The sequence below is a fragment of the Lutra lutra genome, chromosome 3 (assembly GCF_902655055.1).
Source record: "Lutra lutra chromosome 3, mLutLut1.2, whole genome shotgun sequence".
NCBI lineage: Eukaryota > Metazoa > Chordata > Mammalia > Carnivora > Mustelidae > Lutra > Lutra lutra.
The window spans coordinates 188,265,678-188,283,101 of NC_062280.1; the positions used below are offsets into that span (position 1 = coordinate 188,265,678).

Consider the following 17,424-nt stretch of genomic DNA (forward strand, 5'->3'; position numbering starts at 1 on the left):
TTCTAGGTCCTGAGGCAAAATTGTTTCTTCCTCTGGAAACCTGCCTTTGCTATGAAGACCTTCCACTGTTTAGATGAGACCCACCCATTATGGAGGGTAATCTACTTAGAGTCAGCTGACTTGTAAATGTTAATCTCACCTACAAACACTTTCACAGAAACATCTAGTGTTTGACCAAACAACTGGGCACCATAGCCTACCCAAGCTGAAACCTAAAGTCAACCATCATAGCACCCTTCTCAAAAATCAATTGACCACAAATATAAGGCTTATTTCTGAAGTCCTCATTCAAGTTCATTGATCTTTACGTCTATCATTATGCCAGTATCACAGAGTAGCTTTATAATAAACTTTAAAATCAAGGCATGAGTCTTTCAATTTTGTCTGGTTTGAGATTATTTTGGCTATGTGTAGTCTTTTGCGATTCATATGAATTTTAGGATCAACTTTTTCCGAAGAAAAAAAAGCAGCTGAAATTTTGATAGGTATTGCTTAAATCTGTAGAATAATGTGGGGAGTATTGCCATCTTAAGTCTTCCAAATCATGCACATAGACTGTCTTTCCATTTATTCAGATCTTTCTAAATTTCTTTAGCCATGTTTTATAATTTTTGGTGTATAAGTCTTATGTTTGTTAAACTTGTTGAGCATTTTATTATTTTTGATGCTATCATAGTTTTTTTTATTATTCATTGCTAGTACATGATACATGATTTCTGTGTATTCATCTTGTGTCCTGCAACCTTGCTGAATTCATTTGTTTTAAGAACGTTTTTGTGGATTCATCAGGATTTTCTCTATACAAGTTCACACCATTTGTGACTCTTCAGTATAATGTTGAATTGAAACAGTGAGAATGGACATTCTTGTCTTGTTCTTGGTCTCAGGAAGAAAGCATTCATTTTTTATCCCAGCAAGTATGATATTAGCTGTGGGTTTTGCATAGATGGCAATTTGAGGAAGTTTCCTTCTGTTCCTAGCTTGTTGAGTATCTTTATCATGAAAGGGTGTTGGATTTTGTCAAAGGCTTTTTCTGCATCAATTCCAATGATCATGTGGTCTTTATATTTTTTTCCATTAATATGGTGTATTACATTGATTGATTTTCTTTTGCTATACCAACTTTGCATTCCTAGGATAAATCCCACTTAGTCATGATATATGGTTCTTTTTATATATTGCTGAATTCAGTTTGCTAGGATTTTGTTGTGAATTTTTGCATCAATATTTATGTTAGTATGCAATTTCCTTGTGATGTCTTTGATTTTGGTGTCAATTTAAAACTGGCCTCATAGAATAAATATTCACTCTGCTTCTAGTTTTTGGAAGAGTTTAGAAAGGATTGGTGTTAATACTTCTTTAAATATTTGGTAGAATTCCCCAATAAGGCCATCTAGCCCTGGAATTTCATGGGAAATTTTATTACTAATTCAATCTCTCTACTTGTTATGAGTCTATTCAGATTTTCCTTATTCTTTTTTAAGATAGCAAGCAGGGGAAGGAGAGGAAGGAGAGGGCCAATAGACTCCATGCTGAATGGAGAGCTTGATGGGAGACTCCATCTCAGGACCCTAAGATCATGACCTGAGCCAAAATCGAGAGCTAGACACTAGCCATCTGAGCCACCCAGGCACACCACTATTCAGATCTTCTATTTCTTCTCAAATTCATTTTGGTAGTTGTGACTTTTTAGGGATTTCTATTTCATCCATGTCGTCTAATTTGTTAGCATACAATTGTTCATAGCATTTCGTTGTAATTTTTTTTATTCCTGAAAGTTTGGTATTAATAGCCCCTTTTATTTTTAATTTTAGTAATTTGAGTCTTTTTTTCTTGGTCTAGTTAGAGGTTTGTCAATTTGGTTGATCTTTTCAAAGGAACAACTTTTTTCCTCTTGGTTTAATTCTCATTTCACTTTTTTTTCTTTCTTGGTTTTATTATCTCTTCTGCTTGCTTGGGTTTAGTTTGCCCTTCCTCCAGATTCATAGACACTAAGCGACATTATTGATTTGAGCTCTCTTTTCTTTCTTTTTTTTTTTTAAATTTTTTTATTTTTTATAAACTTAAATTTTTCCCCAGGGGTACAGGTCTGTGAATCGCCAGGTTTACACACTTCACAGCACTCACCATAGCACATACCCTCCCCAGTGTCCATAACCTCAACCCCCTCTCCCAACCCCCCTCCCCCCAGCAACCCTCAGTTTGTTTTGTGAGATTAAGAGTCACTTCTGGTTTGTCTCCCTCCCAATCCAATCTTGTTTCATTTATTCTTCTCCTACCCCCTTAACCCCCCATGTTGCATCCCTGATATGAGGAAGTCTCTTTTCTTTTTTACTGAAGATATTTGCAACCATGAATTTTCTCAAAAGCACTGTGGTCCACTGCATCCCATGTAAGTTTTGGTCTCCTGGGGTTTTGTTTTCATTCGTCTTAAAGTATTTCCTAATTTCTCTTGTTATTTCTTCTTCAGCCAATTTGTTATTTAGAAGGATGCTGGTTAATTCCCACTTATTTGTGAATTCCTCATATTTCCTTTTGTGCTTGGTTTCTAATTTCATTTTACTGAGGATTGAGAACATTGGTATGATTTGGGTTTTATTAAAGCTACCAAGACTTGTTTTATGGCCCAATATGTGATCTCTTCTGGAGAATATTCCATATGGACTTGAGAAGGATACATATCCCACTGCTGTTGGATAGAGTGTCCTACAGATGTCTGTTAGGTCTAGATGGTGTACAGTGTTTTTCATGTCTTCTGTTTGTTCATCTTCTACCTAGAGGGTCCTATCCATTATTAAGAGTGGATTGTAGTCTCCCAACTATTTTGTTGAACTTCTTCCTTCAATTCTGTCAAGTTTTGCTTCATGTATTTTAGGGCTTTGTTGGTAGGTACATGTGTTTATAACTGTTGTGTCTTCCTGACTGACTGACTCTGTTCATAATAATATACCCTACTTTGTCTCAGCTAATTTTATCTTAAAATCTATTTTGTCTGGTATAGGATAGCCACTTTGGCTCTCTTTTGAATTCTGTTTGCCTGGCATGTCTTTTTCCACCCTTTTACTTTCGTGCGTTCTACAGAAAACAGCTTACAACTAAATTCTTCTGCTATGTATATTTTTATTTCAGGTGTTAAAATACGGTGAATGATGGTTTTTAAACCATTTGCCACATTTAAGTGAAAATAATCAACATTAAAAAAAAATAAAAGGTGTTCTTCTCCCCCGCAGTTCTTAACTGGTTCTTGACTTGACTTATACAAGGGTTTATTCTAGAAGATCAAATCTGAAGTCTTACTTTCTAGAGGTTCACAAAGCCCTTTAATGTCCAACAGCAGGGAAAGGAAATTCCTAAGCAAGGAACACTGCTCAGGAAGTACTGTGCCATGTCTCCAAATCCCTGAGAATCAAGTCAGAAAACTGGAAGCAACAGAACGCCCTATAAGGTAACTGATTTTCACTTTGTTGACAAGTCATTTCCTAAATCTAAATTAACAAAGTATGTAGGACACTTGTGCAGAGCTAGTTGGTAATTTTACTCTCTAGCAAAGTACTTTGAATAGAACCAAAATTAGAACCAAATATAGAACCAAAATAGAACCAAAAATGCAAGTCACATATGTAATTTTAAAGTTTCTAAGAGTCCTATTTTAACAAGTAAAAACAGGAAAAATTGTTAATGTAGTTAATAACAATCACTTACTAATAAGTATAATTAACATGTTATTTAACCCAATATGTTATCATTTCTGCATGTGATCTTTTTTTTGTTATTCTTTTTTTCAAGATTTATTTATTTAGGGCACCTGGGTAGCTCTGTCGGTGAAGCATCTGCCTTCGGCTCAGGTCATGATCTCAGGGCCCTGGGATTGAGCCCCAGTTTGGGCTCCCTGCTCAGAGGGGAGTCTGCTTCTCCCTCTCCCTCTGCCCCTCCGCCCATTCATGTGCAGGTGGGTTCTCTCTCTCTGAGAGCAGGAGCAGGAATGGCAGTGGGTGAGGGAGAGAATCTTAAGCAGACTCCCCTCTGAGTATGGAGCCAGAAACTTCAGGTTCAACCTCACAACCCTGAGATCGTGACCTGAGCTGAAATCAAGAGACAGACGCTAAACCGACTGACCCAGCCAGGAGCACCAAAATTGTTATTCTTAATTTTCTACTAAGTCTCTTAAATTTAGTCTATACCTTATATTTAAAGCACACCTAATTTCAAACTAGCTACATCTCAAGTGGTCAATAAACACAATGGCTATTGGCTATCACTTTGGACAAAGAACTATAGAATTTTAAACTGAAAATGGCCTTAAAATGCTCTATGAGGATCACATCAAACTTAAAATTTTTTTTCTTAACCATAGTTTATTATGCATTGTTATAACATGACTGCTTATATGAGTATAAAAACATAATAACAAGTGGATGTGCAATCAGAATTAAATTTACAAATCTTGGAGGTTTCAATCTGCATCAGTAATGACAGCTAACATTTATTAAGCATCTACTCTGTACTAGGCACTATGCCAAGTATTTTAACACATAGTGGAAGGTACTTCCATTATCTCCATTTCATGGAAGAGGAAACTGGGGTTGAGAAAGTTTAATTAACTTGGGCAAGGTTACAGCATGCACACTGTAAAGTCATTATCTGAAGTCTCATTTTGGCTGGCTCTTAGAACCTGTGATCCTATCCTCCAAACTCTACACCTCCCTAAAATGTATCCAAACACCTACAGACATTCGGTGAATTTCATATATAAAGCTATAAGAGAGAGAAACAGAGAGAGAGCAAAAGAAACTAAAAGAATCCAAATTTCCCCTGCCTGTGTTCAATTCAACAATTTGCTGACTATTGTGTGCAGTGTCCTTCAGGAATATGAAGGTTTCACTTGCCCCTGATTGGCATGCTCTGATTGCAGTAGACTGGGGCCTTGAAAGTCTTGATAAAAAGAAGCTGAAGAAATGTAAACAGTTCAGCATTTTATTTTCAGTAAACAACTTTTCTCAACAGTTCTCATCTCTTTTGCTGGCTCTTATCTAAGCAACAAAGAGCATCAATATTAGAAGGAGTTAGAAATCTTATTTATCAGCCCAATGCCTATTAACTATCCTTAATCCATCAATGTACAATTTTATTCTGCATAACTGGGAGGAGACTAATAAAAAATATACAAATACACTTTCTACACACACAAGTGTGATGCATACATCTATATCACATGCAGCTTTAACAGTAATTACTTGTCTAAGGTCTATTTCGTATTTAACCCTAAAATCCATCTAATTAAGAATAGCTGATAATTACTGAGTACTATGCAGACATTTGCATGTAATATGCCATGAGCATTTACAAATATTATCCTAACTTTTACAATACCCCTATGAAGAAGTGTCATTCCCCTTTTACAAATGAGAAAAAAAAGCCAACTTTTTTTCATTGTAACATGTTAACTATTAATACAAACACCTGTAAAGAATACCATCATCTCACATTTGTATACAGTTATAGATTATAATATTCTCGATTATATTATTTAAAATGACTCTCATAATAAGTTATGATAGGGAGAGCACACGTGCTTACAACCACCAGGACAAGTAGGTGAGGTTCTTTTGGGGTCCTGGGGCAACTTTTAAAAATTTACAGATTGCTCATTTGGGAGAGTCTTATTTTATTTACACTCAGCATCCAATAAACCAGAAATGACAGACAAGACCAGATTCTACTCCAGCTGAGAGAAGCCTTCACAGAGTTTTTTTTAAAAGCCTAACTTCTCCAGCCATTCCCATCAATACAAAAACCCATAAAACCAAGAACAGTACCTGACGAAGATACTGATACTGATACAAAGATACTAATGCTGTCTCGTTAAGGAGTTTTGCCTCCTGCATTATGATAAATAGGTCATGACCAGATTGTGCAGTACCTTCTGAGGAACATCAAAAATGCCTAATTACCAGAGCAGTGGGTGGCTCAATCAGTTAAGCACAGACTCTTGATTTTGGCTCAGGTCATGACCTCAGGTTTCTGAGATCGAGCCCCAAGCCCCCATGTGGGGCTCTGCACTTAGCAGGGAGTCTGCCTGAAGATTCTCTCCCTCTGCCCTACTTCCCCTCCCCAATCTCTAAAATAAATCAACCTTAAAAAACACTAAACTAAATTACCTGGATTTCATGTCACAGTTGAGAGAAACTTCAAGTCTTCCATTTTCCCAACCTTACCCTTTTTCATAAGCGGTTATAAATGTGCTGAGCAAATATGTCTCCAGAATTTAATAGAGGTAGGTCAGGTCTAATAAGCCGAAGTGAAAGTCGTCAGGGGCTGGCTGTTCGGAACTAACTGGCCCAAAGCAATGATGGCTAATCAGAGTGAGCAAAACTTAAGATTTTCCACTCCTCCATTTCATTTCCAATTATAATTTAATGTCAGAACTGTTGTGATTAATATCATATCTTAACAGCCATTATTATTCCATTTTATAGATGAGAAATTGAGACCTAGAGATATTAAGTGCTCACTCAAGTTCCCATAAGTAGTAAGAGACCAAATACCCAAATTCACTCTACTCAAGTTCAAGGTTCTTTACCTTCCACCATCCAATCTCCTTGGGAAATAAACCTATATTCCTGCGGGCTGCAATTATACAGTATCTGAGCTATTCTCTTATGGGGAGATAATGTTCATAAAACAAACAGGACTCTCTCCATGGGAAATGGGTTTCTAAGTGCAATAAATTCCCAGAAGGCTGAGCATTAGGAACTCTCCAAACTGGCCGGCCTGATGTTGAAAATGCATTTCCTACTTTGGAGGCTTCCTGGACACCAGAACTAGTCTCAGTTATCAGGATGGCTGATTTCCACCTCCAGTTTACAGGAATTTCTCCCACTTGGGGATCTCTTTATTCATTACCCTAAAAAATCTCCTTCCCTTTTGATTGGATACTTACAATATTAAAATAAGGCTAGGCTGACATTTCATATTGTAGCAATTGTTAATTTGTTTTATTTGTAAACTGAAATAAGATTATGCTTTGCCTTACCAATTAAGAAGCTTCCTATCTTGACATATCTGTAGACTTAAGTTGGAATTTCTATTATTTAATAATTATTAAACAAATATATGTAATCTACAGGGTCATTGCTAATAAAAACACATACCACTGATGTTAAAAAGTAACTGGAGGGGGCGCCTGGGTGGCTCAGTGGGTTAAAGCCTCTGCCTTCGGCTCGGGTCATGGTCTCGGGGTCCTGGGATCAAGCCCCACATCGGGCTCTCTGCTCTGCCGGGAGCCTGCTTCCCTCTCTCTCTCTGCCTGCCTCTCTGCCTACTTGTGATCTCTCTCTGTCAAATAAATAAAATCTTAAAAAAAAAAAAAAAGTAACTGGAGGTCAGGCCATACCCTAAGCAAGCTTCATCTTCCTTCACTGGTAACCTAGTCACAAAATGGTTTTGGCAAGTAATTTCCAAAATCTTAATAATCTTGGGTGAGGAAAAATCCTCCTCACAATCCAGACATGACCACCGCTGACCTAAATAAATAAATATCAAGGAAAACACAACAACAACAACAACAATAAAACTACCCCCAAATTAATTTACATTAATGGTCTATCTTTAAAGAAATAATGTGTCATAAGAACAAATGGTGACATCTAAGAAACATCAATTCTACAAAGATAGGTCTGCAGACCTCTTGTAGAGAACTCATCACTGACACAGCTAAAACTTTCTGAGGGAGTTTTCTCCACCAATGGGTTAGAATCCTTTAAGAGATCTTGGCTGGCAATCACAATTGAATAGCGATCCTGGGCCTCCGCCCAGAGATTCTGGACCCACTGGCCTGGATTCTAATATACAGCTAAGGCTTAAAATCATTCACTTAAAAGCAAATTTTTAAAGTAGACTTCCAGAGAGGAGAACTTCAGGACAATCTATAGGAAATTAAATTCCCTATGGTCTGCCAGAAGTTTAGTACTCTCCATCTCACCCAGTGTGGAACCTCATCCCTAACAGTGTCCTTTTGAGGCAAAGATAAATTATTATTTTCTCCACTACCACCCTTAGCTCAAAACACTGGACTCGGTAGGGGCTCAAGAGAAGTACCCTTTGATTTCAACACTGCTTTCTCCGATTTGGGCAGCTCCAGCTGTAAAGGAAGATTGGGTGTATTGTCTATGCCATTGAAATCAGGTCTCGGGGCCCCTCGGCACCGGTAGGAACCAATAAACATTTAGATCAACCCTGCAAGCCAGTGTTGCTTTAGGAAGGGGTTCTCTCTCTCTCCACTTCTCCCAATCATTGAAAGAGCGGAACCCCGAAACAAGGGATTAGAGGGAACAGTCTCGGATCCTGGGTGGGGAGGGGGTGGAGGCATGTGTGCTACGTGGACAACTCAGGGCGACCCTGGGCTGGGGAGGGGAGGAGAGGCCTGGCGGGAGAGCCTAAGGGCTGAGTAACTCCTCTCCCGGACAAGCCGAAGGTGTGAGTCACTGGTGAGAGCGGCGGGAGAGAGGGGCGGCCTGAGTCACAGTCCTGGGGGAGGTCGGAGGGTCTGACAGATGGAGGAGTCTGGGATCCCGGGGGTGGAATATAAGTGGGAAGTGGGTTTCTAAGGGGCCCACTCCCTGGGGAGTGGGGGTTTCGGGTCCAAGGGACCTAGGGGGCTGGAGCTGGGGGGCACTCCTCGGGCCGCCGGGAGGCGCTAGCAGGCGGCAAAAGAGGAGGCCGGGCAGCCCGCGGCGCCGAAATCTCCCGCGCTCTGGAGCTAGCCCCACCTCCCCAGCCGGACCTCACGCCCCTCGGCGCGGCGCTGCCAGCCAGCCAGCCCGCCCCTCCCGCCACCCTCCCGACGTGACCCTAGGCCGCAGCTGGCCGGCAAAGTCCCCGCCCCACCTCGTCCGCGACCAGCCCGGCTGCCCGCCGCGAGTCGCCAGTGACGGCACTGCAGGGTGCGTGGCCAATCGGCGCGGCCCCGGAGGAGGAGGCCTCGGCCCCGCCTCCCGCGCCCAGAGCCAATGAGAGGCCGGCGCTGGGGGCCGCGGCGGGGTGAGGGGTCACGAGGCCCCGCCCCATCCTCCCCTTTCCCCTTTGCCCGGCCCTTTCCCGCCCGGCCCCCCCCCAGCCCCGCGCCGCCGCTGGTGCAGGTCCCCGCGCTGGGCCCGCCCCCACCCCTCCCGCCGGCCCGCCAGCGCGCCTCACGGCTCCTGTCTCCCCTCCCTCCTTCTCTCTCACACGCCTAGCGCAATGGCGGCGGCCGCGGCGGAGCAGCAACAGTTCTACCTGCTCCTGGGAAACCTGCTCAGCCCCGACAATGTGGTCCGGAAACAGGCAGAGGTAACCGAGCTCGCGGTCCCCGACTCCGCGCCGGGCCCGGCGCGCCGCCCTTTCCCCGCCGCCGCCCCGCCGGGCCTCGGCCGCTCAGCCGTGGCGGCGCAGGCCGGGCCGGGCGGCGGCCGCGCAGCCCACGTGTGAGGCAGCCCGCGGCTCCCGGCCGTGCCCCCGGGCCCTTCCGGCCCTTGTCGCCGCGGCGCAGGGCGCCAGTTAGCACCCCGCCACCCCTCGCACACACGTGCGGCTACTCCTGACACGCTGCCCCCGCCCAGATGGGGAAGCCGGGCGGCGGGGAGGGACGTGGGGTGTGGGGCGGGCCCCCAGGCTTCCCGTTGCCCCTTTCCCGCTTTCTCCCGGTGGGAGGCTCCGCCGTCCTTCGGTCCTCGGTCTCCGCCTAACCTAGCCCTCCTGGTGCCCCAAACCCCGGCTGCTCCCTGACCCATCACCCCTATTTCTCTCCCGTCTTCTCATTCTTCGGTACCGTCTTTCCCTCCCCCATCCCCTGCTTTTGAAATGTGTGTCTTCTCTTGCCTTTCCACTTACTTCCATGTAGTCCTCTTTCTCTTGTCTAGTTCTCAACATCGGAAGCTGGATTACCCTCCTCCCCACCCCCACCCCCCCAATTTTGTGAAGTTTCCTTTAGGGTTTCTTTCTAAGCACCTTCCACCTTTATTCTTCCTTTAGACAAATTTTCTTTGATCTCTAGAGATTTGTGGTCTCATAACATAACTGCGATGTCCTGGGACTTCCGTTGTTTAAGTGGGCCAGTGCCACCATATGTTTAAGTCTTTAATTTCATTTAATCTAACCTGAATCTCTCTCTTTCTCTCTCTTTTTCTTTAAAACTACCTCTGGCTCCTGGCCTCCAAATTGGGGAGCTGTAGATACAAGAGACAGTATTTCAAGAGACATTATTTTCAGATGTATCTTCAAGTTCCTTTACCAAGTAGCAGCAAGACACACTTAGTTCAGTGTAAGACTGAACTGAGGCTGTCAATGCCCAGAACTCGATGTATACGTGAGACACTAAAAGGGAAGGGCAGAAACTTATCTAGATTCTTTTAAGTGCATCATAAGAACCTGTCTTCAATTTTTATTTTATGTAGAATTCTCTACCTCCAGGAGATTAAAGATTTTTATAAGATTTAGTGAAGGATGTTCAGCTAGATATTTTTACAGAGCAGAAATTAATTTTGTATGTAGCTAATGAAATTGGGGGACAAGTCCTCTTGTCCTCATGAATTTTATGGATGTCTTTAGAATCACAGTGTTAATATTTACTTTGGTTAGGATATGCTGGCTAAGCTTAGTGGTTTTATAATATGTGAAGTAAATACACGGGAAGGTCAGTTCTGTATGAAAAACACTTTAAACAGTTATTAACGTTAGTCTAATGATTTTTGATTCATGTATTATACATGTGATGTGTGTTCAGGGTAAAAATTTAAACAGTGCGAATTGTTTTTTATCCCATTCCCCAGAGATAACTACTTTTAAGTGACTTGTGAGTAGTCCTTGAAAACATCCTTACTAGTGCAAATGTATGCATTCATTTTTACATGAATGGGCCTATCATACACATACTGTTGTGCAACTTGGATTTTTCACTCAACATATTTCACATTGCCACATATAAGATTCTGTTAAAGCAGCTACGTAGTTTTCCATCATATGAGTGAATTATTCAGCCAACCCTCCTATGAATGGACTTTAGATTTCCAGTGTCGTCTTAAAAATAGGAATACATGCATACTATCTTTTCAGGCTTTGCTGGTTTACTTGTGGAATACTTAAAAGTAGCATTTGTCCTTGGAAGTAATGTGCATTGATTAGTTGCATCAATTTGCACTCCTATCAGAGGGATGTGATGATCCTATAAAACCATTTTAATGCATTCTGCTAACTCTGGAGGTAATTTTTCACCAAAATAAGTTCTTAATCCTAACCCATAATGGAAATTGCCATGTGTTACAAAGCAGAACAGCATTGTAATTAGTAAGCGAGTTTAATTCTCCCTCTTCCCTCCAGTTGCTTAAGTCTCTATTGTCAAGCCTAGTGGGGAATCTCTCTTCTATTGAACTTAATACCAGTGTCTGGTTCAGCTTGAATTCCAATTGGTGCCTGTTGTAAATCTTTTATCACTTCCATCACTTTGGGGATATTAGCAGCGTTCAGCACATTTTCTCATAAAGAACAGTTGAAACGTACAGTTGACCCTTGAACAACTCAGAGGTTAGGGACACTGGCTCACATACCCCCCGACTCCCCAGAAACTTAACCAATAGCCTGCTGTTGACTAGAAGCCTTACCAGTAACATAAACAGCCAATTAACACATATTTTGAATGTTATACAACTATGTACTACATTTTTACAAGAAGCTAAGCTAGAGAAAAGACAATTATGAGGGAAATCATAAGAGAAGATACATTTCAGTACTATACTGTATTCATTTAAAAAAGTCCATGTATAAGTGGACCCATGCAGTTCAAACCCATGTTGTTCAAGGGTCAACTATACTGTTAGTCTCTATTTTTACTTTCTTTAGACTCTATTTTACTTTGTGTATCCTGGAAACATATCAATATGTAAATTAGGTATTATAAAGTGAAATATTATTTATTTGACACCCAAAGAAAGGTAAATGTTAAAGGGGTAGTTTCCTGGTCTCACATAACACAAAGCTGGACTGTAAGTAGAGCTTCTTAAGAAAGGAAAACACTTGAAAAATAAATTAGCTGCATATAATATTTTTGCCTTATGAAATGAGCTGTTTATAAGTAATCAAACTAAATTGAGTATTACAGTCTGATATAGCAAATACAGGAAATGTTTTTAACTAAAGAATTGGCAAAGAGTCAGTAGATATCTTTGTAATTTACTCAGTCAAAATAAAAATACTTAGTTGACACAAATACCAAACTGTTGAGTAAGGTGACTTGTTTTATATTCAAATGTGAAATCAAGTACAGTAGAAGACTTTTATTGTAATATATTAAAAACATTAAAGGTCTTCAAAACTTTTTTTTTGTTTTTTAATTTTATTTTTTAATTTATTTGACAGACAGAGATCACAAGTAGGCAGAGAGGCAGGCCGAGAGAGAGGAAGGGGAACAGGCTCTCAGCTGAGCGGAGAGCCCGATGCGGGGCTTGATCCCAGGACCCTGGGATCACGACCTGAGCCAAAGGCAGAGGCTTTAATCCACTGAGCCACCCAGGTGCCCCTCTCTTCAAAACTTTTAAAAGTTTTTAAAATTTCCATTGTATAAACCATTTGGTGGGCTTTATATTTTCTGTTAAATCTTCAAGGATTTTTTTTTCTTTAACTTTACAAAAAATGTTTCTGATGCTTGAAGAAAATTTCAATGCCCCTAAGTCTCAAAACACAATAACATGAATAAACAAATAAGTAGTTGACAGATAATACAAAGTTGAATGGCCATGGCATTCATGATGAGACATTTTTATGTGACATAAGCTTAAGTATTTTTTATTAATCATATGCATGGATTTTACATTCTTATTTTCTCCATTGACTTTGTTTTTGATTAATTCTAATATAGAACTTCATTAATGAGATTTTAATTGAAGGAAGACAACATATTGAAAAATGTACTTGATTTTTGAGGAACCAGGGTGTTTACTAGGTAAAAGTTGCTGTACTGGGTGAAACTTGTCCCCCCTTAGTATGCAGGCTCACGATAAATATTTATGGAATGAGTGAGATAAGTACTTACTAACATTTCTTCTTTGTGGGCAGGAAAGGGGGAGGTGAAATCTGCTTTACGTTGTCTGATTGCGCATGGTGAAGTCAGATGGAATTGAAATTTTGTTTGCCATGACATTGGCAACATTAACTGAACCTGCCTGGCCTAGGAATATTCTTAGAAAGAATAGTTGTATTTTTATATAGTCTTTATATATATGTTCTTTGTATTTGCTACACTCCAATGTGATAGGTGCTAGGAATACAAGGAGAAAGAGATACCATCCTTGTTTTGGTGAAACTCAGCCTATTTTGGCTAATAACTTGATTTTAAGGCTGTGTTCTTTTTGCCAAACTATTATCCTTGACCGGTGTTATGGTGTGAATGTAATACTATATCTGGATTGCCACAGTGGAACAGAACAAATGGGGAGAACCCTCTCTCAGGGAGAACCCTGACTCAGTGAGTCAGATGTCACTCATACTAAACTCTTTTCTCCTTTGACTTCTAATTCTTTATGGAATAGAGTTTAGTATTTGACTTATTTTTTATAAGTGTCTATTAAAATTAGCATAGTACAACTGTCAAATCAATAGTCCCAGCTGGGCAGGGTTTTCTGAGAGTGATATCCTAGTAAAGCATTTTTTTCCTGAAACTTGATTTAGACCATTGGAAATTAAAGTGTTAAACATTTATAGCATCTGTAGTGCATGGGGGCTAGGCTAGGTACAAAGACTAAAAAGGCATTTTTATTGTACTGTGAGAGACTGTGTTTAAATGAAAAGGCTATAACCGGTCTTTCAGTTGCATTCGTAAAGATTAGGTGAGAAACCTCAAGGTACATAGCCATTTTTGCAATCATCTTATGAATATCTCTACATAAATTACCTCATTTGTGTATACATAAATTCAGACCATCTCCTTAGCTGTAAATGGTTGAAACCGTTCTTAGCGATGTTGCGTTCTTATGTGCCTATGTACTTGAAAAGAACTTGAGGTTATCAGAAGGTACTGAAATCTTTCCCCTGCATGTATTCTTCGGATTGAGATATGTTTGAGAAGTTTGAAAACTGTGTAGCACACTGCATAAATAGAACTGGTTGGTTGGTGGAGTCAGATGGACCCCCAGGAGTGAAACCCAGAAAGAGCGAGCATTAGTACAGCTGGCCTCCGAAAACCAGAGTTCTTTCTACTGCTAATTGTATGTGACCTTTGGCAGGTCATTTCATTTCTGAGCCTTTATTTCCTTATCTGTCACTATCTCAGAGATGCCAAAGAGTACTTAATAAAAGTTATAATAAGGTAGATGTGGATTCAGGGAGCCCCTTTGTTCCCTCCCTTGTCCTTGTCACTTCTGTCCAGAGAAACCAGGTGGGTTATGGGGTGGTGGTTCTCAGAGAGCAGGCAAGGTAAGCGTCTTCTTGGGGAAAACGATTCCAAGTATATTTCAGAGAATGATGTGTTTTCCACCCTAAAAGACTGCTATTGTTAGAATTCTTTTTTTTTTTTTTTTTTTTTTTTTTTAAAGATTTTATTTATTTATTTATTTGACAGAGAGAAATCACAAGTAAGCAGAGAGGCAGGCAGAGAGAGAGGAGGAAGCAGGCTCCCTGCCGAGCAGAAAGCCCGATGTGGGGCTCGAACCCAGGACCTGGGACCATGACCTGAGCCGAAGGCAGCGGCTCAACCCACTGAGCCACCCAGGCGCCCTATTGTTAGAATTCTTATACGTGCACATAAATCTATACTTCTCTTCAACTTTTAGAGAAAATGCATATCTTATATTTTGATCCAGTTTGACGATCATCTTTTGATTGGTGTCAACTTTTTATTGTTAACCAATGTGCTCTCACTTTACATTATTCATGGAGAAGGAATGAAGTGCCCTAATTCACAAAACCTAGACTTCTAGATAATTATTAAAGCGATATTAAAGAAATTATAATAAAGTCTCCTGGCCATGTTCGCTTATTTATGTATATAAGTTTTAGTATTATCTTTGCTTGAAAGAAAAATTAGTGTAGAGAATTTGAATGCTTTCTTTCCCTTTCTTGGACTTCCTTCATCTGAGATGTATCTCTGATGGTTGTTAAGTAGTGGTAACTTGAACCATTCTATATCATCTGATCTAGAAAATGATGACAAGATAAGTAGTATTCCATGATATAAAGGGATATTAGGTGAACCCTTAACTAACAACATGGTAGCTCAGGTGACATTTAAGAATTTTTTGGCCCTCTTTTGCCTTAAGTTTTGTTCATCATAGAAGTAAAAGTTTGGAAGGTGTGCACATACATTAGAGAAATTTAAGAGCTAAAGGTGGAAGGGAGCTTGAAAGTCACTCTCTAGACATGCTTTCTTTCCGCTGAATTGTATTTTGTGTCTCACGGAGGAATCTTACCACCAGACCTAGATGACATGGTTTCTTGTGCATGGACCTTGCCCATTCTTCATTGCACTTCTTTTCACTCATGTGCTTATGACATTTTTTTAACATATTCTAACCTTAAACTTTTTTTTTCCTGTAGGAAACCTATGAGAATATCCCAGGCCAGTCAAAGATCACATTCCTCTTACAAGCCATCAGAAATACAACCGCTGCTGAGGAGGTATACTTTAGTATTTGAGAGTATGACATTCTAACAAAACGAGTTGGGTATTAGATGGTGGTTGGGTAATGAGAACTGTTGTTGACTGCATAGGTGTTACCAGAACTTTGAACTTAGTATTTGCTAGAAGCTATTTTCCAGTTAAGAGTGTTCTTTGAGTACCCTATATTAAGAATGAAATTTCTTTTTTCTGTGTCAAATGATGTGTCCAGGATACTTTAAGTTAATGGTTTTCAAATAATTACATAAAAATATATTAAATTTAAGTGATTTCTGTAGCTGTAGAAAAAAAAATTTTCTTCCATGAAACAATTCATTCTAAAGGAGGATATTAATTCATTTGGTGTTTTAATGTGTTGCCAGATGTTTTTAAGAAAATATGTATTGTCTCTCTTCAAAATTTATATGCTTATAGTCATCTCTAGGTAGTAAAGAATATGTGCTAAAGATGTTTAGGAACAGAGACACTTTGTTGAATCCTTTTTAAGTCATGGTTTTTAGCAGATGACCTTGTTACTCTACCAAATTCAGATTTACTGTTTCTTACTGCTTTTCTATGTATTTAGCAGTGGATTTTTTTTTCCTTTCCAGAAGTAATACCCTTATATATATTAAATGTTAAATGAATATTTTCTTTATTTTGGAAAAGGTATCAAAATACCCCAAGTCTAGAAAACCAATCCCACCTATGAAACATGGAATTGAGAATTTGTAAAGTGAGGAAAGCCTGGCCGGCTCAGTTCATGGAGCATATAACTCTTGATCTTAGGGATCATGAGTTAGAGCCCCACGTTGGGCACAGAGATGATTTTTTTTTTTAAAGTTAATTTGTATAGTGAGGCTTATTTACTAATATTAAAGCATGAGGGAAATAGAAGTCATACTAAACTTCCCCATAGTATTACACCTGCCTTCTTATGGTCACTTAGTTTAAATTGGCAGTTTGATGTTCTTTGGTGATGCTTAGAAAACAGTATAAAGTGCTCTAGTTTCTAAAAATAGCTGACAGAAGGCACTTCACCTTTATAATAGATTCTTTAATTCAAATATGAAGAACAAACGTAAAGTAACATCTTTTAAAAAAGTTGGCTATTTTAATTGTTAAAGATTGAATCAAGTTAGTCGTGAAACAGATTTTTTTTTTTTTTTAGGATTTTATTTGAGAGAGAGCGGGCTCAGAGAGAGGATGTGGATAGGGAAGAGGGGGAGGGAGAGAGGGTGAAGCAGACTCCCCACTGAGCCCAATGTGGGGCTGGGTCCCAGGACCCTGAGATCTGACATCAGCTGAAGACAGACACGTAACCAACTGAGCCACCCAGGTGCCCGCTATGAAACAAATTTTAAAGCCAAGAATGAATACTACTAAAAACTATTGAATTTTATTTTTAAAAACATATATTGAACCCTTTTAAAATCTTGATTTGATTTAGGAATTAGATGATTGTGAACTAGCCTCAGGATCTTGATTGTGGCTTCATAGTTGTCAATGTAAGTGTGAGAACTGCATAAACTTGAACTACTTTTACAAGGATTTTAACCACTTTGAATCCTTTCTAGAGCATTAAAGATTTCTTTAAAAGTTTGCTCTTTGCCAAAAGTAATAAGATAAAAAGATCCAGTGGAAAGTGACTTGAGAAAAAAATTGGCACATTTTATTTGTGTAGCTTAACTCCTTTGTGTTGGTCATCGCCCCAAACTGATTATAGTGATAATGAGTAGTTGCCATCCAGAAATGAAACAAAGATGAAAAATTGGGTTTTATACTTTCAATGGCTTGTTGATTTA

The 17,424-nt window shown here is 39.8% G+C and overlaps 1 protein-coding gene across 1 annotated transcript in view; it reads left to right on the forward strand.

The window, feature by feature from the left end:
* The window catches only part of IPO5 (importin 5), a 60,775-nt gene that overhangs the window by 6,714 nt on the left and 36,637 nt on the right, over positions 1-17,424 (forward strand). The window contains exons 3-5 of the mRNA XM_047720269.1: positions 3,335-3,445; positions 9,234-9,327; positions 15,559-15,639. Of these exons, the coding sequence (XP_047576225.1) occupies positions 3,335-3,445; positions 9,234-9,327; positions 15,559-15,639 (286 nt within the window). The remainder of the gene's footprint in view (positions 1-3,334; positions 3,446-9,233; positions 9,328-15,558; positions 15,640-17,424) is intronic.